The sequence below is a fragment of the Ambystoma mexicanum genome, chromosome 9 (genome assembly GCF_040938575.1).
Source record: "Ambystoma mexicanum isolate Mex_15411 chromosome 9, UKY_AmexF1_1, whole genome shotgun sequence".
Taxonomy (NCBI): domain Eukaryota; kingdom Metazoa; phylum Chordata; class Amphibia; order Caudata; family Ambystomatidae; genus Ambystoma; species Ambystoma mexicanum.
In genome coordinates, this window is record NC_090931.1 from 1,060,805,129 (window position 1) to 1,060,831,376 (window position 26,248).

A 26,248-nucleotide genomic window follows, 5' to 3' on the forward strand; every position below is an offset into this window, starting at 1 on the left:
ATCCTCCCCAAATCCCTGTTTCCAACCCCTAAAAACCCACCCCGACCGTTTCCCAAAAATATTAAACCCTTTACTGCACCTCTAACTGCATTCATTATAAAGGTTTTCAATATAAAAAAATCGATATATGGGCATTCAATATAAAACATTTGATATAAACACTGTACACCATTATCTTCCTGTGTTTCAGTACATGTGTGCAGTGTAAATGTGCAAAAGCTAAGTGTACAGTGTTCTATGGTTCCATGTCATTTCAACCAAGTAAATTACTTCGATGCAATTTACTTTGTTGAAATTACTTCAAAAACACACTTTGAAATGCTTGTTTTTGGGAGGGCCCCCCTCAAACCCCTCTCCCAAAATTAAGTGCACACACGTTTTTCGGGGTCAAGGGGCATGGTTTTGGTTTGTGTTCTACAGGATTTCCCCCTCCCTCCCTTAGGCTGTTGCCATCTCTTCAGAGAGTTAAGTTGCTGTTCTGAGAACCCACCTGAGTTGCCCCGCTGGGATTGTACTATGATGGTCCTATTCACTTTCCTGGCTAAGTCTTGGGGGGAACGTTTGCTTACAGGTGATGAGGGTCAAAGAACATGGGATTTGGTATCAATTTCTCAACCTGTGTTTTACCCAAACAATGGTATTACTTCATGCATAGTAAAGAAGGTAATGACTTAAGGTGGTCTGCGTGGACCCCCAAAAGGTATTTATCAGGCATCCATAACTAAACATTGATGAACTGCCTTTCCCATGATTTCATACTTCTCTTTTTCCATCTGAGACATGAGCAAGATGGCACTCTGCCTACCCACTAGGGGTAGCCCCTTCTGTTCTGGAACAATACATGGAGGTTACAGACATTTTCAAACACAGCCTTCCAATAATTCTAAATCGGCTTCAATGTGGGTGTACCTCAGTCATTAGGCTGCGGTTCCCTCTAAGGGTGGGCACATCTACCACCAGTGAGGCAAAATAGGGAAAACTTGCCCAATATTCCAATATGCCAGCCGATCACTATTTTTCCATCTCTGACAAAATTCAATTTTTGTGTCTTTTTTGCTTCAGGCACACAAATGTTTGACCCAAATAGGGTTGAAACTTTCATGGACCTTTAATTGGGAAAAATACTTGCGCCCCGAAAGCAGATAATGGGAAAAGGGAAATGTCACTTTCCGAAACAGACCTTAATTGCTGATTTTACTGTGGAGGCGAAACGGCAGAGCAGGCAGCTTTTGCCCAGAATACCCAATTATTCTGACCCTGCTTACCTTCCCGTTGATGGATGAAACAGGTCCTTTCACAACCAAAAAAGTGTTGGGTGCTATTGTCAGTTAGCCTGGTCTCATTTCAATTCCTATTCTCTATCCTCTCCAGTCTCCCAGCGCATACTCATTACCACTACTCTCGGCTGTGATCATTGCTTGTCATCTCTCGCTATACACATCTAAGCTTGACCATGACCTGGACAAAATCATTTTGATGTCACAGACTAAACTATTCTGAAACGGACCCGAGGACCCTTTTTGTCTGAGTCATCAACTTAGAACTTGACTTCTGCTGGAGCCTTGTTGGTTGGGACCTCCTTCTGTCTTGTCTCATTTCCCCTCTTCTCAGCTGCCAAGAGGATGTTCATCAGTTTTGCCTTATTTGGTGTAACACGGATCCAAAGTCTGTCCTGTTCCATTTTAGCAAGGTGTAGTCAGTTGTGCCATTTCGTAATGTACTTGTGAGTTCCAGGGTGTTTTGCTATATCTCTTGAAGTTTCTACCTTTACACAAAGGTTTGCACTAATTGCAATAACCCAATCCAGCAGTAGCACTAGTGTGGGATCCCAGTGGGCGGGAATTCACGCTGCTGTGTACAGCTGTGCGTGATACACCTATGCAAGCAACTTACCTTTTAGTCATTCATTTTTCCAGAGAATTGCGAAATGGCAGCAAAACAAGAAACAAAACACATTAACCATTACTGATTTGCTTGTCAATAAGTGTTTCTGTGAAAATATAAGAATAATAATAATAATAATAACCTTCCTAAAAAATATTTGCATTTTCCTGTTGTACCGAGCTAACAATACATATACTTCCTCCCTCATCATACCCGTTCTCATGTTTCTGCAGCAATATTTGTAGCTGGATGTAATCTCTGATCAGTTTCGAAAACAGGTCTAGCCATTTATTTTTTGTTTTTGGGGAACCTGTGGCAGACCAGGGATAAATATGATCAAAATACAACGGACACCACGCGCTACCCACTACTCTCTATACTTCTTTCAAGTGAACATTTTGCAAATAATGTAGCAGCCAATCCCTCTAATCACCGCACATGGACGTGTGACATTTTTATGAACATATAAAAATATGAATTTTATTTTCGAGATGTACATATATCACTTGTGTCAACTCATCTAAAAAAATTACTTAAAATACATATCTTAGTATAAAGTGCAAAAGTGTTGAAGTGCCGTATGTGCAAAACACAGTACAGATGACATTTCTTGGATGCATGAACATACATGCTTACGTAGGGAATGTAATAGTTCTCTTGATGTAATAGTTCTCTTGATGTAATAGTTCTCTTGATGTAATAGTTCTCTTGATATTGTTTAGTTCTCAGAACACCTTCAGAGGTATATTTTTTCGCGATTGACAAGGTTTGGTTATCTAACCACTCCCACTTTTCTCAGACACTCAAGAGAACACGGTGGGCCTCATTACAAGTATGGCGGTAACGCAGCAACGGCGCCGGTATTGCTACCGGCACCGTTACTACCATACCGCCATACTAGGAGTTCTGCTTGCGGGTGCCCTAGCAGCCACCAGGTCTGACCTGGTGGCCGTACCGCCACCCGCAAGCAGGACATGATGGTAGCACTGGTGCTGTTATTAACGGTACCAGTGCTACCACCCTCCCCATTCTCATTGAGCCCTATGGGCTCAAATGGGAATGGGGATGTACCGGGCCCGGCACCCACGAAAGGGCAATTACCGGGTCTGGCTGGGCCGGAAAACCGGCAAGACTACCTCCAACCTCTAATGAGACCCAGTATCTCTACAATTTTGCTTGGGGATTGTTATTGCCTAAAATACCAAGGCATTTCATTTGTATAGCAAACAAAATATAGTAAAAATAATGTCGGCACCACAGTATTTCGGCACTATAGTCAGAGGTTCACCCATCCACAGTGGTCTCTTGATTATCATCTTCGAGGCCTTCATCAGGAAAGGAACTGGTTATATGTTTTACGAGATTGAATCTAGAGGTTCCCCCAAAACGATTTTGTCCATTCTTTTTTATCTCGGGGAGCACATTCCTTTTCTTTGAAACTGTGTTGTTAGTTTTCATGGTGCAGTGTTTTATAATAATGTCAATGATACATCTGGGTTTCCTCCATTTTCAATCACCAATTTGTCAAGACCACCCAGCGTCCACCAGTGGTGCAATGCTGAATTTGCCAAGCTTGTTGATTGGCTAGAGAGCTGGAAGCCGTGAGAAGAACAAAAGAAAAGCATATCATGCGCACTGCTAATGTACCTCCTGGATTCCACACGCCACACTTTCTGGTTGTCTCAAGAGTCGAAACCATACTCTAATGCCTATTAGCATGTCTCGTTCTCTTAAGGCAATTAGAAAGTGTCTTGTATTCATGACAGTAAACAAATGTCCCATCTAAAATGACCATACAGGAAAATGAGAAAGGATCAGAAAAAAAAGAGACCCATTTTCCATTACCATGGGAGTCAATATGGGACTATAGAGATAGAGATTCCAACCTGGCTAGCAGAAGAGCAAAAAGGCAAGTGTTTTATTACGTCCAGATTACATTTTTAATGCGCGTTGGGGGGATAAGATTCTTTTTGACCACGTACATTCTGAAAATGAGTTATCAGATAAGAGAGATTTCATACATCTTTGGATTTGAGTGTGTTGCTGTCATTTACCTTCTGACGTTCCCTCGAAATCGAATGCGCATGTTTAAACGGATCAGTACTGCAATTGCTCTTGAGAAGGAGCTCATTCAGATAACTGGTTGCATACCAAATTAACCTGCATATGGTTAACGGAGATTCCTTACTTTCGTCACCATTTTGTCACTGAAACTATGGGCTAACCAACGGGGAGTTTCCAAACATTTATGGAGTGTCATGCACTGTCAATAACCAGTCTTATTTTTCGTGGGAGCATGAAAATATGACCATGCATGACTATTGAGCTGTACATGGTGTTTATGCTTACCTGTCAAGATTCCGCACGGCAGCGGTGAGGGGGCATTTACTGCCTGACAGGAACGGCCCACTACTTCAACAGAGATCGTGTTGTTCCTGATCTTGCTGGTGGATTATAACAGTGGCTAGTTCCTCATGAGTTAGTGCCTTCATGGAAAATGTGGGAGTGGATTATTTCTCATTGGATGCTCGCACACTGTCAGGTGTGTGATATAATGTTACTTCAACTAAATGGGCGTGCTGTGGTTCATTTATTTTATGTTTCATGATGGTTAAAAGGAGTCTCATTTAGAAGCTATATACATCAATTGCTCATTGTCTTTCCAATCACCCTAATTGTATTTAACTGTACAATTGACTTTATATTATCCTATTAAATGGGAACGTGAATGACGGGTGGGGCTGAGTTGCGGGCTCAACTGTATGCCATAGAGGGTAATGTAATGTGATTTGGTAACTCCCACTCTGCTGTGGGTGTAAACTGTTAGATATTGGATGCTGTCTAACGCTGGAAAGTATATAAATGTGGGGGTCCGTATGAGGGATAAACTGATGTACTACAGGCCACATGGGTAATGGAATACGGCGAAAATGGATGGAAAGTATTTTATGAGCCCCAAACAATCTGCTGGAGGGTCATCTGACTATTAAAGGGACCTGGCTGATTGGCCAAGGGGTCAGTACAACCAACACATAGTTCCCAAAATGACTTGTGTAACGATTAGTGGATGGTAAAGAGCTGTAGATAATAATGATAGATGGCGCTCTACCACACAGGTAAAGGTAACCAGTGGCTAACTAGCTTAGTACGCTGAAGTTGGGAAAGCTAATGAACTTAACACTTAGCAGGGGTTAACGGGGTTAATGGGGGGTAGAGTGGGGATAGGAATTGTTAAACATTACGGACAACGAACAAGGCGCAGGCTTTGGAGCAATTTCAGTTCGAGGAAGTGGTGTACTTGTGTATATTGTGACTCAGAATCACTTTGAAGGGTGCAGGATGTGGCAATCTGCATATCATTTATGTTTTTTAGTGGTTTAGGTGTGTTTGTCTTTGCTGCCTATTGTTTTGTGAACGCCTATTTGATCTATGATCCTCTGCTATATCAAGAATGCTTTGCCAGTTGGACATGGTGGCACGTTTGCACCGCATCTATGAGTGGATGCTTCCGGGCTTATTACTCTGTGTTATACATAGTTAACATACCTAATGAATATCTTATCCCAGTTGCACAATTTTAGTGTTGGGAGCAAACATAGATAGTCGGAAATATTGTGGGAAGTGGCTACCAGATGAGTGAGTTGACGATCTCTTCATGGAATGTCAAGGGCCTGAACAATCCTAGAAAGAGGAGGGAAGTCCTAACGAGATTAAAGAGAGGGAAACGAGACATTGCCCTCCTACAAAAGACCCACCTACTGGAGGAATCCAAAAGTCTTATGAATAGTACCCTGTTGAGGAAGGTATTGTTAAACTGCTATGTCTCCAAATCAAGAGGCGTAGACATACTTTTACGTAGGGGACTGAACTTGTGTGTTGAGAAAGTAGTAATGGATGATGATTGGAGTGTGATTCTGATGCACACAAAGTATGAGGGTAGAGTGATCACAATAGGATCTATCTATGGGCTATGCACAGGAGGGAATGGTTCCTTCACAAAAATGTTGTCACTGTTACGGCAAATGAATGGGCCGTATACTATTTTGGGGAGATTTCAATTGCACCCTGGATGGTAAACTGGACCGGTCCGTGCTTTGTAGATACACCGCAGAGAATGCGAGCAGAGCTTTTAACACATTTTTGCATGGTCTGGATTTGGTAGACGTATGGAGGTCTATGCATCCCGGAGTGAGGGAGTACTCCTCGCCGGTCCACGATTCATACTCAAGAATCGATTATTTCTTGGTCTCTGATAGAATGGTTGAAAAAGTTACTAATATAGGTATAATGGAACGGGACATCTCAGATTGCTCCCTGATTGCAATGAAACTAGGGTTACGTTTGGAGTGACCCACAGTACCCAAGTGGCGTTTAAAAACATTTATATTGCATGAGCAAGGAGTGCTTGAGTCACTGAGGGCCTTTATTGCAATTTTCTTTTTTAAATAAACGCAGGACCTACATCTGATCTGATGGTTTGGGACAGCTTTAAGGTGACAATCAGGAGTGAGTTGATTAACATCACGGCCAGAGCAAGGAAAGGGGGTATGACAGAATTGAATAAACTGGAGAATAGACTGGATATATGCCAGAAGAAATATCAAAAGACAAGAAGTGGTGAGGATAAAGCTGAAATGGATAGGATGTGAGAGCATCTCAAACGGGAAATGGATGCACAGTATGAGAAGGGTATATTATTTATGAGACAGAAATACTGGGAACAGGGTGATAACAGTGGAAGAATGCTTGCTAACAGATTGCAGAGCTTGATTGACAATTCCTTTGTACAGAGGGTAGAGGGCGAAGGGGGGAATATAAAGTTAAAAGAGAGGAAATATGTGAGTGTTTCAGGAAGTTTTATGCATCACTGTACATGGAGGACCGGGGTACCGACATCTGAGCGATTGAATGGTTTCTTTGATAAAATTACCTTGCCAACACTGTCTATGGACCAAGCCACCGCTGTTGACCGGCCAATTGGGTGGGAGGAAGTATTGACTGCCATTAGCCAATTTAGCTTAGGCAAGTCACCAGGCCTTGACAGATTACCAGTTGAGTTTTACTGAGCGCTGGGGCCTGAGCTAACTCAATTTTTATGTAACTTATACAATACATTTAGGACCGAGGGGACAATGTGCCCGACGATGAAAGAGGAATGAGTTATAGTGATTCCAAAGCCTGGTAGAGACCCCCAAAAGATGTGAGAATTATAGGCCAATCTCGTTGTTAAATGTTGACCTCAAAATATTCACCAGAATACTGACCAATCAGTTGGACAGATGTATCGGAGGGCTGATAGGCCGGTCCCAAGCAGGGTTTATGCGTCAGAGAAATGGGTATGACCTTGTTAGGACGATTATAGACATTATGGGACTTCCTAGAGAGAAGGTTAAGAATGCACTTTTAGTCTTCATGGACGCAGAGAAGGCTTTCGACCGGGTCAACTGGGCCTTCTTGGCCTGTACAATCAAAAAGATGGTATTCGGGGAAACTTTTTTGAGAACTATAAAGACACTGAACTCGTCCATTAGTGCTCGAATATGGGTTAATGGTGTTCTGTCTTCTTCCTTCTTTTTGACAAGAGGCACTAGAATGGGCTGCCCGTTATCGACGTATCTTTTCAATTTGGCTTTGGAACCACAGATAGCATATATAAGGCAAGAGCAGAGTCTTTGGGGACTTAAATTTGGGGACAGCGAGATTAAGGTACTATGTTACGCAGGTGACATGACAGTCATATTCACCAATCCTAGGGAAGGGGGCGATAAACTAAAATGCATGTTTGAGGAAGTGGGACTCTTGTCTGGCCATAAGATCAACTGGGACAAATCAATGGTTTTTCATTTAGACACTGCGTAATCAAGAAAGGGTTTTGATTCATGGAACTGTCAGTGGAATGTTGGAGCAATTAAGTATTTGGGAGTCTGTTTGGTTTGTGATCTAAGAAAGATGGTGGAACTTAACAAATCAAAGATTATTGATGTAATACAGAGAGATATACTGAAATGGGGCCGATTGGTGCTTGGGCTTTGGGCAATAGTCAATGCCCTGAAAATGGTACTTTTACCAAAGGTACTCTACATTGTTCAAACTATCCCTTTATAATTTACAAAAAAATTACTGCCCGTATTGATAAGATTTTCCAAAACTTTCTTTGGGGGGAAAGTGATAGACCCAAGATCCCAAAGCACATTTTAATGCGACCCGTACAGAAAGGAGGGGTTGGATATCCCAATCTAGGTTATTATTGTAGAGGGTTTGTTCTGAAAAAATTGATGCTTTACTTCGTCGGTATGGACAGTGAAATGCCCTGTTGGCAAATTTCTGAGAGGGAGAAATTCTCACTGTATGGCTTACAAGATATATATACGATGTGTAAGTGGCCCAATTCTGTCAACAGATTGCTAACCATGGATATCTCTAGAAAGACCCTACAAGAATTCATGATTGCTAGAGGGGAAAATATCTGGATCCACTATGATGCTTCTCTGTGGCACAACTCAGGGCTGCAGATGGCAAATAATACTTTGTGTTGGAAGAGTTGGGTAAAAAGAGTTATTCTTAGAATACGAGATGTGTGGGTGCATGGTCAAGTGGCTCTGTTTGAACAGCTTAGAGAAACCTTTGGGCTAGGGGGCAGAGAGCATAAGTGCTACATGCAGTAGAGTAACCTTGCTGAAAATGTTGGGGGGGACAGGACATCTGAACAAAAGGTGCCACAGCCAAATTGATAGGGACAAAATGGTGTGCCATGAAAGTTGGTGGGGACAAACACCCCTGTCCCTCCCTAAAATTACACCCATGGCTACACGTATCTAAAAGGTCTCCTAACCGAAGGACAGGGAATGCTCAGTTGTCCCATGCAAGAGAGACCTACGGTGTGTAACATCATCCGTTCCTCTTCATGTGCAGTGTCGACATTTATGAAATTGATGCAGCAGACAGCTCACATGCAAAGGGGTGTGAGAAGCTGCGACAAGCTTGGGTGGAAGAGCTAGGTATGGACATTTCCAAAGAGGAGTGGGATAGGCTGCTATGCATAGGTACACAGTCAAAGATAGACCTGGGCTTGCGGTATGCATGGCAAAGAATCATCTGCCGATTGTACTGGACGCCTGTGTGGATGGCTAAGACTGGACTGTCCGACAAAGATACTTATTGGGGATGTGGTCAAAGTGTGGGCACCGTACTACATAATTGATACTAGTGCGGATTTGATCAAACCACGGTGCGCTAGTGTCCACTTATTATATTCCAGTCCATACAATAAGCAGTAATGGGTGTCAGCAAGCTCACCATTCCCACAAACCACCCACAGGATTTGGAAAAATAGAAATTAGTGTATAAAGGTTTTGGGAGGGTAACTCACGCACAACCCACAGGAAAAATTATGAACATGAAACTCAGTTCACAATATTAATATTATTGTCGATACAGGTATTGTGCAATTAAGTTTTAATTGATGATGAAGAACAGCCGACACGTGTTTCGACCTCCTGGCCGTTATCAAGGCAGATCTATTTAACGGTATAAATTCAGTTCTAATTTAACAAGGGTTAAGGTAATATCAACAAATAAAGTTGTAGTCCAAAAAAGTATAGGTTGAATAGATATAGGTCATATGAATCCAAACAGATTCATGATTAACGTGGTAGAATCCACAAGAGACAATCCTCTGCTGCTCTATAGCAAAATGTTGTTAGTACGATGTATACCTTCAAGGAAATATAAGGAGGATGAGTCCCTACACAGCCACATGGCTGTTGCCTGCAAAACAGTACACGTAGATGTGACCGCAACTTCATTGCACAATACCTGTATCGACAATAATATTAATATTGTGAACTGAGTTTCATGTTCATCATTTTTCCTGTGGTTTGTGCGCGAGGTACCCTTCCCAAAACCTTTATACACTCACCTTGCTACATATGTTATGGGCATGCCTGAGAGTGACTGACTTCTGGAGTGGCGGTTTAAGCAGGCTTTTGTACTGGGGAATACAATTCCAGGAACATCTTACTCAACAATGTTGTTATCAAGTAAAGGGAGAGGTGGAATAGCCCAAAAGAACAATGAATTGATGGATAGGGTTCTGGTAGTAGCGGCAAAACAAATATTAAAGGTGTGGAAGTCAAGAAAAAAACGAATGTTGGGGACTGGTTGCTAGATGAGCGCACTTTGTCCGATTATGAAAAAAAATACTTTTAAGAAGCAGAAACGGGAGGAACGTTACCTTGAAGTTTGGGGAATGTTTAATGAGATGTATAGCTAATGTATACTTATGAGGCATATGATAGGCGAAACATAATAGAGACAGCTACTAGAATTGTCTGGCCTGTGTTGTATGTTTATGGTTGTCAGTGATGTATTGTTTGATGTTGTTAGTTGTTTTCAACCATTACTAAAGTAGAGGCATGTCACTGTAAAATGGGTATGGATTGTAATTATTACTATTGCTGTACCTAAAAACTTGGAAGCTGTATATATTGGGCCTCATTACGAGGTTGGAGGTAGCCATGGCGCTATTACCGCCATGGCTGCCTCCAAAATCGTTCTGACTCCGGTCTGGTGGATGGAGCAATTACCGGTCCATTCCGAGGTCGGCGGGACCGGTAATTCCCCATTCACCAGAGCCATTCCCCATTCCCATTTGAGCCCCCATAGGGCTCAATGGGAAGGGAGACGGCGGCAATAACGGTACCGCAAATTGTGGTACCGTTATTGACCCCGTTATCCATTTGCGGGTCCCGTCCTTAACGCCTGGTAAAACCAGGCGTTAAGGAAGGACCCGCAAAGGGAACTCGTAGTAGGGCGGTAAGGGATTACCGGCAGCAGTGCCCTTACCGGTGCTGGTAATCCCTTACCGCCCACCTCGTAATGAGGCCCATTGTATTGTTCTAATGTGCGCCTCTGTTATTATGAATATGTTTTATGTTCCTTTTTCAAATTACAAATAAAGAGATAAAAAAAAAGAAAGGGAAATGTGTAGATGAGGGAAAATGAAATGTGTGGCACAGGGGGAGTGGGTTGATGGATTGGAGAAGGGTGGGCATTTGGAGGTAGGCAGCAGGGAGAGAACAGGGCAAAGAGGCACAGCTCCAGGGGGGAATGTAACCTGCTGACGTGGCAGTGTAAGGTAAGGAACACAGAATGCAGGCTTTAACAGTTTATAAAGTCTGAATTGGGATAAACTGCACAAAAGCACACAAAACATGCACTAAGTGGAAAAGGTTGCTCTAATGGGACAGGCCCAATCTTACAAACATTTGCTAACTTGCTCCTCAACATTCCAGACTAACCAAAAAAGTAACATAGATATCCATTCTCCTCCTTCCATATTCCCTCCCTTCAAATATTCCCTCTCCTTTGAATCACCAATATATTTGTAAGTATTGTCCTATCCTCTCCCCAAGTCGATGCTATCCTTCTTCACTACCTCCTCTCCTTTCCTGTGCCCCAGGCTAGCCTGTCTGTCCAAACAGCACTTACCATCCTCCTTAATGACATAATAACCCCTAAGCTTCTCCCAACCATTCCTTTAACTGCCTGAGTGTCCATCCCCGTATGCCCATCATCATTTACTGCCCCGACCGCTGTTATTTCTTCCCTTCTATCCTCTTCACCATAACCTGACTGACCTGCCACATCAGCAACAACTGTGCAAATACAAGGAACAAGACTCACAATGACCAGACCAGCCAAAAAACTACCAATTACTCTCATACTTACCCCATCGCACTGTCCCCACCCTCAGTTAGCCAATACTTTGAGATATGTCCCTTTAGAGTTTGGTGGGTGGTAACATACTTGGCCGTAACCACTGACTGTTCCCGAACCGTCCCTGGCTCCTACTTAAATAGCCTGGGGGGCACTCTGCCCCCACCAGCTGGAAGTGGCTTGCTGGCCACATGCAGTTCCCAAACCCACCCGGTGGGGCAACACTTCCTGCATGCCCCCCAGGACCCAAGTTGGGCTAAACTGCACAAAAGTACCCAAGGTTACTTTAATGTGACGGGTCCAAGCCTACAAACACTGGCTACAGCCTTACAGATTATCCAAATAATTAACATAGTTAGCCAACCAACCATCCTCCCACATCCAAGGCCCTTACTTAAAATACCCCCTTCCCTCCTCTAATACTCAAAACATTTTTAACATTTGTAAGTCAAAAAATTGGGGTTAGTTTACGCCAACTCGTGACACTCGCGACCCAAAGAAAATTGTTTGCTAGTAATGGCCGTGTCGGACTTGCTGGAGAGATAGAGGTACAGGACCCCACCTCTAAACTGCACTGAACATAGAAGACACCCTCTTGCAAATACATGCACCACACTTGATGTTCAGTGATTCCAGAACTGTAGTTTATTGCCACATTCAGTTCTAGAATTGTCTTAACAAACTGCCCTCTCTGGTAAAACGTTTTTCGGCAAATATAAAATGCCTTTCTCAAACCAGGGCTATACATACATGAATTGAAAATAAATTTATATCCCAACATTATCAGAAGAAGATGTAAAAGCAAATCAATCACAATGCAGAACACAATCAATAATGAGATGCATTAAAACATTATTGTGAAGTGTGTTGGTGTGAGACAGAAAAAAGTAAAGAAGGGTGAAGGGAAAGGAAAATAATGTAATGAGACAATGAAATATAGGAACACAAATTAATTAAATTCACTCATGATTGCATGGCAGCTACATTGTTGAAACGCTATTTTTAAGGCGCTATTGTTGAACTAATAGCAACATTGAGCAATTCAATTGCACGCTACTGTGATTTCAATTACTTTGACACAGCTTAAATGCACTTCTGATTAACGGTACCACTATGTGCCTCCTTTTCCCATTGCGAACATTCTATTAACATTAAGACTCATTGAAATAAATTATTGATTTACGTGTATTCTTGGACTCCCACATTTATATAATGCGGTCTGTTCTAGCATTAATAAACGGGTTAAATCCCTGGATGAAAGATAACTCCAATTAACTGAGAACACTGCGTAATATGTAGCTTGTCGCCCTGCTGGATAAGCGCTTACACATTTAGAAACGGTACAATACCGTGACAAGTCCACTTACTCTAAACTGTAGGTTAAAGACAAAGGCCCTCATTACGAGTTCGGCGGTAACCATGCCGCTATTGGCGGCATGGCTGCCGCCGAAATCGCGTCGGGTTCCGGGTCCTCGGAATGAGGACTTATCAGGCCATTCCGAGTTCGGAAGGCCCGGTAATTCCTCCCTCCGAGGACCCGGACACGGTCCTTCCCCATTCCCATTTCAGCCCCCATAGGGCTGAATGGGAATGGGAGAGGGAGCAAACAACGGCCCATTACGAGATGGCCCGTTGTTTGCTCCTTCTTCCCCTTGCGGGACCTGGTAAGCACGCCTGGTTTTCCCAGACGTGCTTGCCGTGGCCCGCGAGGAGAACTCGTAATGCAGTGGTACAGAGTGAACGGCGCCGGCACCTTTTACGGCGCCGTTCACTCCGTACCGCCGGGGTCGTAATGAGGCCCAAAGTCAGAAATGATACTGATGCTAAAGATACGCGTGCGGCTTGCGGACACGGCTGGGGCAGAATGGAACATATGTATATTACGGTGCAAGTGTCTAAATGGGACGCCATTTAGATACAAGCGATCCCGAGACATGTTCAGGCAGACACAATGCATCCACATGATTCAAAGGCATAACCACATTTGTGCACATGCAATAGATCTCTAAGGCAGCACCATGCTAGCACCGTAATATCCATATGTTCCATTCTGCCCCTGCCGTGTCCGCAAGCCGCACGCGTATCTTTAGCATCAGTATCATTTCTGACTTTGTCTTTAACCTACAGTTTAGAGTAAGTGGACTTGTCATGGTATTGTACCGTTTCTAAATGTGTAAGCGCTTATCCAGCAGGGCGACACGCTACATATTACGCAGTGTCTCAGTTAATTGGAGTTATCTTTCATCCAGGGATTTAACCCGGTTATTAAGGCTAGAACAGACCGCATTATATAAATGTGGGTGTCCAAGAATACAGGTAAGTCAATCATTTATTTCAATGAGTCTTAATGTTAATAGAATGTTCGCAATAGGAAAAGGAGGCACATAGTGGTACTGTTAAGCAACCTAAATAGATTCACTATATCAGAAGTGCATTTAAGCTTTGTCAAAGTAATTGAAATCACAGTAGCGTGCAATTGAATTGCTCAATGCTGCTATTAGTTCAAAAATAGCTCCTTAATAATAGCGTTTCAACAATGTAGCTGCCATGCAATCATGAGTGAATTTAATTAATTTATGTTCCTTTATTTCATTATGTCTCATTACCTTATTTTCCTTCCCCTTCACCCTTTCTTACTTTTCTCTGTCTCACACCAACACACTTCACAATAATGTTTTAATGCATCTTATTATTGATTGTGTCCTGCATTGTGATTGATTTGGTTGTACATCTTCTTCTGATAATGTTGGGATATAAATGTATTTTCAATTCATGTATGTATAGCCCTGGTTTGAGAAAGGCATTTTATATTTGCCGAAACCTGTGTTACCAGAGAGGGCAGTTTGTTAAGACAATTCTAGAACTGAATGTGGCAATAAACTACATTTCTGGAATCACCGAACATCAAGTGTGGTGCATGTATTTGCAAGAGGGTGTTCGATGGTCATTTTTACCATTTGGGCCATCGTCTCGCCGACCTGATGCCCATCCTTCTGCATTACCACCTCCCCTTCCCTGTACCCCTGGGCCAGCCTGTCCATCCAAACAGAACTAATCTTAATGACATAATAATTCCTAAGCTTTAACCAACCATTCCTTTAAATGACCGAGCCCTTTGCACCCAGAAAGACCCTTCCCAGAGGTGTTATTCATGCCCCACCCCTTCCTTCACCTTTCTGCCACCCCTTCCACCACATCCTCCCGTACAAGATGTAGTATACATTCACCATCATGGACAGGTTTACCCCATCCTCCCTGAGCAAATACACTGTCTCATGTCTTATATTTGTATTTATATTTGTATTTTATTAGGTTTTATATAGCGCTTTACACCAAAGCACTTTACATAAGAACAATACGAATACATAGCAAGCATTAACAACATGTGAGTCAAGTGTCAGAAAACAGTATATAAAACAATTTACATGAACAATATGGCATTACATGAGTGGTATTGGACCGTGGTGGGAGAGATAGTAAAGATATAGGATGTGATGTAGGACTGTTGTGAAAGAGACAGCACAGATGTTAGGATGGTAATTGGAGGAGGTAAGATTTGAGAGAAGTGCAGAAGGAGGAATAGGAGGAGATGGAACAGATAGGGAGAGGGAGACGGTTGCAGTGGTAAGGGGCCAGGAGTTTAAAAAATCGGAAGTTTGATGGGGCAAAGGGCAGAGGAGGGGGAGTGAGAAGGAAGAGATCAGCAGAGCGAAGTGGGCGAGGAGGAGTATAGAAAGTGAGGAGAGAGAGGAAAGCCGTACAAGATGTAGTATACATTCACCAGAAGACCATAGTGGGGCAAGACCATAAAGGGATTTAACTTCGAGGCAGAGGAAGTTGAATTTGAAATGGGAGTAAAAGGAGAGCCAGCTTAGAGAAGCGAAAGAAGAGGAGATGTGATTGTGAGACGAGAGAAGGCAGAGCGAGGGGATAGCAGAATGGTAGATGGATTTAAGAGGGGTTAGATGAGTGGAGGGGAGACCGAAGAATAGAGTCAAGCAGTAGAAGAGTCTAGAGAAGATGAGGGAGGAAATAAGGAGTTTAGTAGCGTGGAAGGTTAGGAAGGGACGGACTTTACAGATGTTATAGAGGTGGAAGCGGCAAGAGGGGGCCGTGAGAGAGATATGGTGGGAGAGGGAGAGGATGAAGTGTATCTGAAGGCCAAGATTGCGGGCATGGGGAGAAATGGGAAGTTGGGAAGAGGAAACGAGAATGTGAGGAGGGGGGTGTTAGCAGGGAAGAAAAGGACTTCCGTTTTGTTGGCATTTAGGGTGAGAAAGTGGGAGGATATCCAGGTTTTGACAGCGGAAAGGCAGGAAGAGAGCTCTTGAGATGGATGTCAGGGGAGAAGGAAGAGAAGGAAAGGAAGAGCTGGGTATCAGCTGCGTAGAAATGGGAGATATACCAAAGGAGGAGATGATAGGAGCTAGGAAGGAAGTGTAGAGTGAGAAGAGAAAGGGGCTGAGGACAGATCGTGGGGGGCGCCATGGTTAAGAGGATGAGTGGGGGAGGCGTTACCACCCCAGGAGACTGTAAAGGTGTGGTTGGAAAGATAGGAGGATAACCACTTGAGGACAGAGTCTTTACGGACAAAAGATGAGAGAGTGTTAAGGAGTAGAGCATGATCGACAGTGTCAAAGGCAGCTGAGAGGTCGAGAAGAATGAGAATGGAGGTATGTTTCGAGTAGCGGGCAGAGAGGAGAGAGTTGAGGACAGATGCCAGAGCCTTTTCTGTAGAGTGGTGAGGGCAGAAGCCAGATTGAGTAGGGGGGAGGAGAGAGTGGATAGAAACAAAGGAGGAGAGTTGAGAATAGACAATATGTTCAAGGAGTTTAGATAGGAAGGGCAAGAGGGAAATGAGGCAAAGGTTGGAGATAAGGTGGGGGTTGGCAGATGGCGTTTTCAGGACAGGGATGATAGTAGCATGCTTGAAGGAAGAAAGAAGGTAGATGTGGTTAGACAAGTGTTGAAAAAGGAGGTAAGGTAGGGAATGAGGAGGGGTAGATTTTAGGAATGAGGGAGGTCGGAATGGGGTCAGAGGGAGAGGCAGTAGGGTGAGTTTTAGATAAGAGGAGGGACACTTCTGATTGAGTGACAGGAGTGAAGGAGGACATGGTAGAGAGAGGGGGAGAGGGAGGAGATCGAGAGGGAGAGTAAGAAGGGGAGCCGAGAATGTCTTGGTGGAGATTGAAGACTTTGTTAGAGAAGAAGTTGGCAAAATCAGTGGCAGAGAGAGGTGAGGCAATGGAATGATCAGTGGTAGGGGGATGGAGAAGACGAGTTAATGTTTGGAAAATGATGCGGGGGTGGGAGGATTGGGAGTGGAGTAAGTCAGGGAAGTAGGTTTGTTTATCAGAGTGAAGACAGTTATCATAGAGGGTATGATGGGAGAAGTAAGAAGATTGGTTAGAAGCAGAGGGGTGTTTTAACCAGCGTTGTTCAAGGCGTCCGAGGAGGCGACGCTTGGAGGAGAGTTGAGTAGAGAGCCAAGGTTGGGCAGGTTTGCGAGAGGGGCCGAAAGGAGAGAGAGGGTGAAGATCAAGAGTAGAAGTGAGGGTAGAGGTTAAGGTGGAAGATGCGTCATTTGGTGAGAGAGAGAGGGGGAGAGGGGAGAAAGAAGAGGAGCAGGAAGCGTGGAAGAGAGAGGGGTCAAAGTGGCGCAGGTCATATCCAGGTGCTTCAGTACTTGCACTCCCCAGATCTTGAAAACTTTCCCATTTCCCTATGTATCTTCTTCCTTGTCCTCTCAACTGCTCCCTCCTTCAACCCTCCCATCCATACCCTTCTCAGTAAAAGCACCAGAACAACAAAACACTCAGCCAATCCTGCCAAACAATCATAATGTCCTTCTTTATCTCTTTAATGGAGGCAACCCTTGCCTCTGCCACTAGGTAGTTCTCCTCTGGCATGTATAACGATTGCCACCAGCACTGCATGCCCCTCCTTCATCCCAACCACCATTGGTAGTAGGTGTTCCCATCTCAGCCCACCAAACCAGACCACCTCACAAGCTGCATTCCAAAAACTCTCCTCCCAGCTTGCTTTGCTACCCACTTCACCAGGAAATGAATGAATATGCATTCTTCTTGAATGTCACCCCCTTTTTTGCCCCACCTGCAGATTTAAACAAAACAGTGAGAACTGCCCCTCAGCCCACCCCCCCTTTTTTTACCTTCCAAACCATGTCTTCACTTGGCTCCCTGATATAAACGTTGTATCTATTTAACTTCCATCAACCCAACCTCGTTATTCCTCGCTCCCTCATCCCTAATCTCTTCCATTCTGTTGCCGCCGCAATCCTAAAAGAGTGCATCCCAAAGCTTGCCATGTCCTCCCCAATTCTGCCACAGCCTTAAGCAACACACCCATAACTTGCCAGCTGTCACTTTCCCTCCCACTTTATGCCTACAAACCAACCCCCATCTCTGCCCCCCACAAAATGCCCCATTTCATTTTTGGGGTACATTTACCAGCCCAACAGAAATCCTGCATCAAAAACTGTGTTTTTAGCTGTTACAAAAATAATGGCTGTGCTGTGTCTGCTGAGCACATATTGCCCTGCATCACAAAACTGCTTTTTAGCAGTTACAGAAGTAATGGCTGCGCTGTCTCTGCTGAGCACATATGGGGCGAGATGGAACATAGACACCCTGAGAATGGCTGCATTTATTTTCTTCATGTGCACCAAAAAGAGGAATTCAGAAGCAGAATGGCTCAGCGCTGCTGTGTTTTCTTCATGTAAACCAAAAAGAGGAATACAAAAGCAGAATTGCTCAGCGATGCTGTGTTGTGATCTCCAAAATGTAAAAGTAAAAAAGAAAATGTTCTGGATTTAAAAACGACCTTGCACTAGTGCTATTTCCATCTTTAAACATCGCACACAGTTTGGTTCCAGTTAAACACAGCCACGTTCATCCATATTCAGGTTGAACACCATCAAATGAGGCCTTCCCTCCGGGAACAGTATTATTGTGTCAAATAGTCTGTAAAAAGCAGGAATTATATTTCAGGCTATACAGCTAAACATTTACTTTGGAAACAAATTAACACATGCACAGCACTTCAAAAGAAGATTTCTTTCCTTTGCCTGATGTCAGTTTCAAAGAACCCATTTCTTGAACATATCCCTGTGTGTAGAAATTGACTAAAGCTATAAAAGCCTTCAGAATTAAAATGCGAGGAAAAGGGCATTTTGTTAAATGGACATAAAAATAAAATGAACCCGTGTTACTTTGCTTTACAGAGAAATGAAATGACATTATGACAGCTAAATGGGAAAGAATATTTAAAAATGCCCAGAAACATAACTGTACATTTGGAGAAGAAAAACTGAAAAAATATAGGTATATTTAACTCTGCGTAGTTTATTTTTCTTCACAAAAAGAACTTCAACAGCCTGACTGAGGCAGGCATTCCTGTTAGACCAGTTTGGCTTAAAGGACAAATGTCGTACTTCCCTGTGATTTCATACGGCCAGGTCAGGGACCCTGTTCAATGGACTGCCAAGTGTGATAATTACAGGGGGCCTCAGACTGCATGGCAGAGATGCCCCCAAGAATAAACAGGGATTCCAACCCATGTGTTTGCCTCAGAAATGTGAAATCCTCTGCATTCAAACTGAAGGACTTCAAAGGAGAAGTCATGGCAACCTCTGGGCAAGTGACCAGGGAAAACCATTTGACTGGGGGGGGGGTTGGAAAGACTGCCCACGTTTGTGAACAAAGCCAGCCCATTTGATTAAAAGACTTTTTTATTAAGACATTCATTTCAGTAATAAATAAGCAGTAATGTGAAATTATGATGGTTTTTAATGCAATGTTTGTATAAGCAAGATGAGACTATGTGGGTTATCCTAGCATGTGGGGGACGTGAACGGCAATAAAGAGCCATTTCTGAAGAAAGCGTACATGACAAAGATGTACATTTTAATGGAAATATGCCCGACATTGATAGGTTTCTGTGTATCCATTTGAAGAATTTTAGGGGAAATGTTGTCAATAGAAATGGTGAAAGATTGCCAGAAGGGCAAAGCAACATCGCACAGACTTGGGGTTTGAAATGGTGTATTCCTTGTAAAATATGGGATCTGCCTATCTGATTTTCATGAGTATGACAATTGTAAATATAAGCGTTTTGTTCATAACTGATTTTGGCAAAAGTAACTGTGGTATAACAAAGCACCTCATAAAGCACCCACATTAAAACTGATGTCACTTCCCGGCGTCCAGTCCACCTGCAGGGGGGTAGTGATATAATCAGCCTGACCTATCCTATCTTAGAGGTATGTCAAGGTTATTTTCTGCCCACATAGTAAAAATCCTCTGTCATCCTGCTTATAAAAGGAGGAGGCATAGAGAGAGTATGGACATTCAAAATTCAGGACATTCAAAAATCCAACCTTCACAATCCAGAGATCCAGACATTCAACATTCACCCTGCAAGATTCCAGACTCCAGACTTCAGATGCAGGCCGGAGGTAGCTGATCCATATCCAGGCAGTACCTCCTATCCAGTCAGACCCTTCTATCCAGGCAGAAACTTCTATCCAGGCAGAAGCACTATCCAGAATTAAACCCTACAAAAATCCCAATTATTCATGGAGAAAGGGGGAAAGGCTGCTGACACGTTGGGAGAATCCAGTGACCAGACCTTTCTTTGCCCAGCTGATGCACCCCACTATCCACTGTGACCAGACCCCAGTTGCCCCGCTGTTCCCTTAAAGGATTGCCTGCCGCTGCGCAGTGACAAGATCCTTGTCCCGCTGTCCAGAGACCCAATTAGCTGTCCAAACTACCCAAGTACATTTTGTAAGTATCACCCTTCCCCAGAACCAAAAAGCTGCATACACCGTTCTGTTACCTTGCAATTTGTCCAATCCTATAATAAATCCCATAAGTACACTAGTTACTTCTTAAATTGTCAGAATCCCCTGTGTATCCTGTCCTTAGAAGAATCTGTTTTAGTTTCCATGTGGTAGCGTAATTCTTTCCAAATCATTTCAGTCCATTGAGTAAGTCCTTAGTACTATTTTGAATGAATTAATTAATTTCCCATAGAGATGAACACAGCGTGAATAGGTTAACCTTGCAAATTAACCTCCTTGCGTACCGTGTCTTTCTTTAATAATCTAGCCATTTAAAATATAGTTGCAGTAGAACAAATCATTTCGCTAACAAAACCAAGTTTGCCCGTGAAAGTATTTCCCTTTTAAAAATTTTATTTTTCCTTTCCCTTTAAGAATCACACACAGTCAACCATAAAGAGTCACCCTTTAGCTTTTGAATCATACCTGTTATGTGCCTTTTGTACCTCATCAGCAAAACCGATTTTCGATTCTGTCTGTTTAGCTCATTTCTGAAGTTGCTTACCTATTTTAAACCCGTGAAAACTAAGAAATTGCAATTTTGCCACGTGTGATTCTTGCTGCACTGTTTTTCCTTCCCAAAGTCGATTTTCTAACCTGTATGCATGTTGTTTAGTATCTTGCCTTGTAGCTTGTAAGTTTTCTTGCTTCTTTAGTACAGCCACACAGATTCCTGTCTTATCCATGCAACCGCACATGTAAAATAACTATTCAGTAATTCCGAGAGCCATTTTGCTCATTTTTCACTGGAGCTCAATCCAATTTTGGCCTCCCATTCAGGGGTGTTAGGTCGGATTTTCAATCAGATTTTTGACTAGTATACCTGACCTCTTGCTACTCCTCTCCACCCACACAAAGCTTGATTAACAGGGGTTTGAGGGAGTGTTGCAGGGGGAATGCACAACCGTGGTGCCATTTAAAAGTATTACCCAAAAAGTAATCTTGCTTTCATTCATTTGTGCATTGATGTGTCTGATGTTAGAAAGTTAAATTAAGTGTATTCTATCAGTTTACTGTTTAATTATCACCACACTGTTGATTGCTGCCCCATATTGAATCCGTTTGATTTTCATTTGAATTTTTAAAATAAATAAATATTTCATTATTACACACCGGCCTGGTTCATGGTCCATTGCGACATGGGGTGTAGGTCAAGAGGTGTGTGAGACGGGTTAGCTGCCTTCTCAAAGCTGAATCTGAAATAAATAAACTTGAATGCATTTTTATTGTGCGCCACATCCCTGGCCAGTAGAAAGAGTCCTGGTCTGGAGTGTGCCGTATCTTTAAATCCGTGACACATTCCTACCCTGACTGGGAATAAGTCTTCCCCCTGTTTTCCCAATAGAACACACTCCCTTTTCACTTGCTGGTCCTCTTCTGACCACCTTACCAAGATGGTAAGACATTACCATCGGTTGACATTACATCTTTCCAGATAAACCCCTTCATCCCCGTCACTAAAACCAACTTAGATACCCTGATTGCCCCCAAATAAATCCACATGAATCCTGCCTAAAACATGACCACCTCTCAATCGGACCAACAAACATTTACCAACACTCTGAGCAACCTGACCAGAAGCTCCACTAACACCACTTTCATCCGTAGAAAGAAATCCCTGCCAACCTGCCTGCTATCATCACCCTGGACAAGTTCTTCTCAATTAACGTATGGATATGCAATATCACATTGGGCCTCATTGCGAATTTGCCAGCCCGGATACAACGGTACCGGTAAGCTTACCAGTACCGTTGTATCCGGACGGGCAAACTCTGAGTTGTACTCATGGGTGCTTTCATTCCACCAGGTGTGACCTGGCGGAATGAAAGGCACCCGCGAGCACAGCATTTCAGATGCAAAGGCATGCCTGTGAATCTGGCTTCCCATTTCCCATTGAGCCCTATGAGGATCAAATGGGAATGGAGAATAATTTTTTCCCGGCACCCAGGAATGGGCAAATACCAGGTCCGGCAAGGTCGCAATGACCCGGTAATTGCCCATATTTGGGCGCCGGAAAAAATGTAACTCCGACGGCAGCCGTGCCTTTTGTACAGGCACGGCTACCGCCAGGATTGTAATGAGGGCCATTGTCTCTTCTTCTTTTCCCTGCATCCTTCCTATCACTACATCTTCTTGCGGCCTCAACTACGAACTACAACCATGCTCTCCAGTAAGCGGCCTGCAAACTTGCTGACAGTGACTTCTCAACCAACTCTGGTCCCCTCAATCTCCCACATGTCATAGATCCTCCGGGGTCCACAAACCCTCATGATCCACCTTTGGTGGTAACCCACAGAACATCTGCCACTGGAAACTGGTGATTGGTGATACCGTTATTCTTCCCTGGCACATATTATACTCTGAACAAAATGTTATCGTCCAAACACCTCAGCACAAATACGTGCAAACGCATGGACACCCTTTTACCTTTACCTCCTGCTGACTGTCTGTTAATGACCATACCCACATGTTTGTTGTACACACTGAAGTTCAATTCTTGTGCACTAACTCCACCCTGCACAGAGTTCGGGCCAGAATCAGTAGGAAAAACTCCAAAAGCGCTATGCTATGCCCCTCTCCCCTCCATGCTCCGGCCATTTCTCCACACACCATCTTCCTCTACAGTAAAAAGCAAATCTGCAAGTCACTGACACGTCAGAAAATATTTGCACCTCCCAACACTCACGATCGCCCGGGTGCCACATTGACACCCTGTTATACCATTCTATAAATATTGCCCCAGCCAATGGCAGTAGGGGTATACCCTTCAGTATACATTATACCATTCTAGAAATGACAGCAAACCTTAAAATCCTCTTTTACCGCTCCCAAAAACTCCACTCTGTGATGCACCATCTTGGACCCAGACATAGACTGTGCAATGTTCCTACAGAAGGTAAGCCCTCCAGCGATCACTTTACACACAAAGTGTAAGTGCCCCAATGACGTTTCCCTACATTCCATCTTCCGTGCTGCCGCCACACCTGTCAGCATGTCCACCAACTTCCGAACGTTCTCCCTTGGCAGCCTGGACAACCTAACCATCAAATCCAACTCAATTCCCAGAAAGGTCTGGACAGTAGCCGGGCCCACTGTCTTTGCCGCCTCAGGGACCCCGTGTTCTTCCATCAGTTCCACAAATTCCCCTAGCAATCTTGCACACTTTCCCTGCTTCACCGTTCTGCCCACAAACAAAAAATCATCTAGGTAATGCAAGATCTACTGTGATCCTGTTTTAGGATGGAACCCACCCCATCAAATATAATGTGGCATGTGTCCGATGTGGCATACGGGGGGAGCAAACCTCTCTTTTTCCAATTGAAGAAGGTGTCACGCTAGGGTGTGTTTTGGTCTCTGTCTAATTCAATTTATTTATAAATAACCTTTCCGAAGGAACTTTAACTTCCATTATTCACAGATGATGAGGTTTTCATTTTGAAAACAATCTCTGTGCTACTTCTGTCTGCAGTACTAAAGATCCTGACATCAATGAAGACCAACTCCATGGTTGGCTCTGGCAAAAAGAGGAAGGTTACGAATTTAAATTTGCATTCATGAACATATGATCATAGAGATTGCCTTTTATGATTTTCTAGGAGTTAGATTTAACGATGAATGAAACTGGCGCGAACAATGCAAACGATGAAACATAATATTATGAAGACATTCTGGATTTGTCCTAAGGTTTGCACGAGATAAGGGGGGCAGACAGGTCAAGCCGGTATTGAATGTCTTCAAAGCAAAGGCCATACAGGCGTGTATCTATGACGCAGACATATAGGGGTTGTAAAGTTTTAGCACGCAGTGGAAATATGTTTGTAAAACACTATCAGGTCTCCCCTTGTCTGCACCAACTGTTGCACTTCATTTGGAATCAGGGTGTACCCCAATGGAAGCACTAAGGCCAGTATTGTATTGGGAAACGTTGCATATTTCTCTGGATGTCCTTGTGGGTGAAGAAGATTTGATTGGTGGGCTTATCCACAGTAAAGAGCCACAACTTCCCTGGTGCAGGCACGTCCAGACGATTCTGCAAGACATTGGAGGACATGCTTTGTGGGAGAATCCCAATAATGTCAAAGAGAAACATTATTCATTGCTTCCGCGCAGTAGCAGGGCTTTAAGGTAGCATAATGTCCGAAACATCAATCTGATGGTCATGACTGCCTGCAGATTGTCTGTACCCGACTGACACAGTTTCTTGTTGTTTTTGCAGACTGCCCGGAACCTCCGAACATTCCAATGATAATTCTGGGGGTGTCCCTTGCAGTTCTCCTCATAGGCATTTTCCTCCTATGTATATGGAAGTTACTTGTGTCGGTCCATGATCGCAAAGAGGTTGCTAAATTTGAAGCTGAAAGATCAAAAGCCAAGTGGGAAATGGTATGTAATTCTGCTGCTTTAAGACTTGTTGATTAATGGAACCGTTTGTCCCAAGAAACTGCCACTGTGCTGTGTCATTAAAATGTATGACTTTGGAGTGCTACAAATAACTTTACCTAGTCTAACATTTCATTCAGCTTCCTCTGTTTTGAAAGAAAACATGTTATGCACACATTACGATTTCTAAGGCTTTAGAAATGTAATCTCTAAACATGACACTCCACTATATGCTGCAAAAAATCTCTTTGATATGTCAAATATTCTTTGAAAGAACACAAACATCAAAACACGAACAGCTGCACCCATGCTGCTCATTCGACCCGCCACTGCCCCCTACTGTCACAAAGCCCGGGAGCCTTTCCACTGCAGCTGCATCTGGCTTCTCCCACCAGCAGGTGATAAAAGAAACTTCCCATGCTCCGCGTCACAGGCCAGTGATGGGGGGAGTTGCTTCACCGTGACTCTGATCAGGCACGCTGTGTTCCATGTCACGTGCCTCGTCCAATATTGTCAACAAGGGCGGGTGTCCTCTGCTGCTGTGCTCACTTCTAGCTTCTAGAGCTGGGAACACATTAGAACAGACCTCGCATGCTAACCCTGGCAGTGATGGGAAGCGTTGCTGTAATGGGACGCCAAGCTCTCTATAACACGCGACTCCCACACGGTGAGCGCGGACAGGGGGACATCTACTGCTGTGCGCTATTCGCCGCAGACTAGCACATAGCAGAAGATGGTGAGGTCAGCGCTCCTTGATTCGCTGAGAAGATTGCCTGAGGCTGAGAGTAGGAGCCAATCCCGCTTCTCAAAAGGGCGCTGCCTAGATTCCGCGATTGGCTGATGGAGTAATGAGGCTCAAGCCTCGGTATCCAAAAATCCCAGCTGATGGATAAAAATCTATCAGTAAGAAGAAGAAGAAGCGCTCCGCGATTGGTTGCTCTCCCTCACCTCCCTTGACAAAGACACAGGCAAGCCTGATCAAGCAGCTGATGTATTATACAGGTTAATAAATGCTGTATGTCAAGCATACATTGCCATTTCGTTTCTATTCCTTTTTGACCAATTTACAGTCCACCGCTCTGATGCCACTGTTAGGCTGTTACAAGCACTTCCTGTGCCCTGGGAGTGTGTAAAAAGCAGTGCCGCATAGAAATAAATATGAGGCAATCAATATTAAAGACAAGCACAAGGGGCAGCCATCTTTTTTAGCAATTCATTATTATAAACACATCAATTCCAATGGCACCTATACAAAGGAAGGCAGCAAGTCTCCACAGTGATGACTGGCAGTGTTACCGCTATGATACATCTGAGGTTTGAGATACTGATATTTGACGCTCGCTCTTGCTCAGTGCGTGGGCCAAGCGTCCAAATACAATCCTAATTCATTGCAGTGGGAATAAA

The 26,248-nt window shown here is 43.6% G+C and overlaps 1 protein-coding gene across 3 annotated transcripts in view; it reads left to right on the forward strand.

Moving 5' to 3' along the window:
* Nucleotides 1-26,248, forward strand: part of ITGB6 (integrin subunit beta 6) — a 382,803-nt gene that overhangs the window by 343,700 nt on the left and 12,855 nt on the right. For all 3 annotated transcript variants that reach the window (XM_069616349.1, XM_069616348.1, XM_069616350.1), the window contains one exon: nucleotides 24,681-24,847. In XM_069616349.1, coding sequence (XP_069472450.1) covers nucleotides 24,681-24,847 — 167 coding nt within the window. The remainder of the gene's footprint in view (nucleotides 1-24,680; nucleotides 24,848-26,248) is intronic.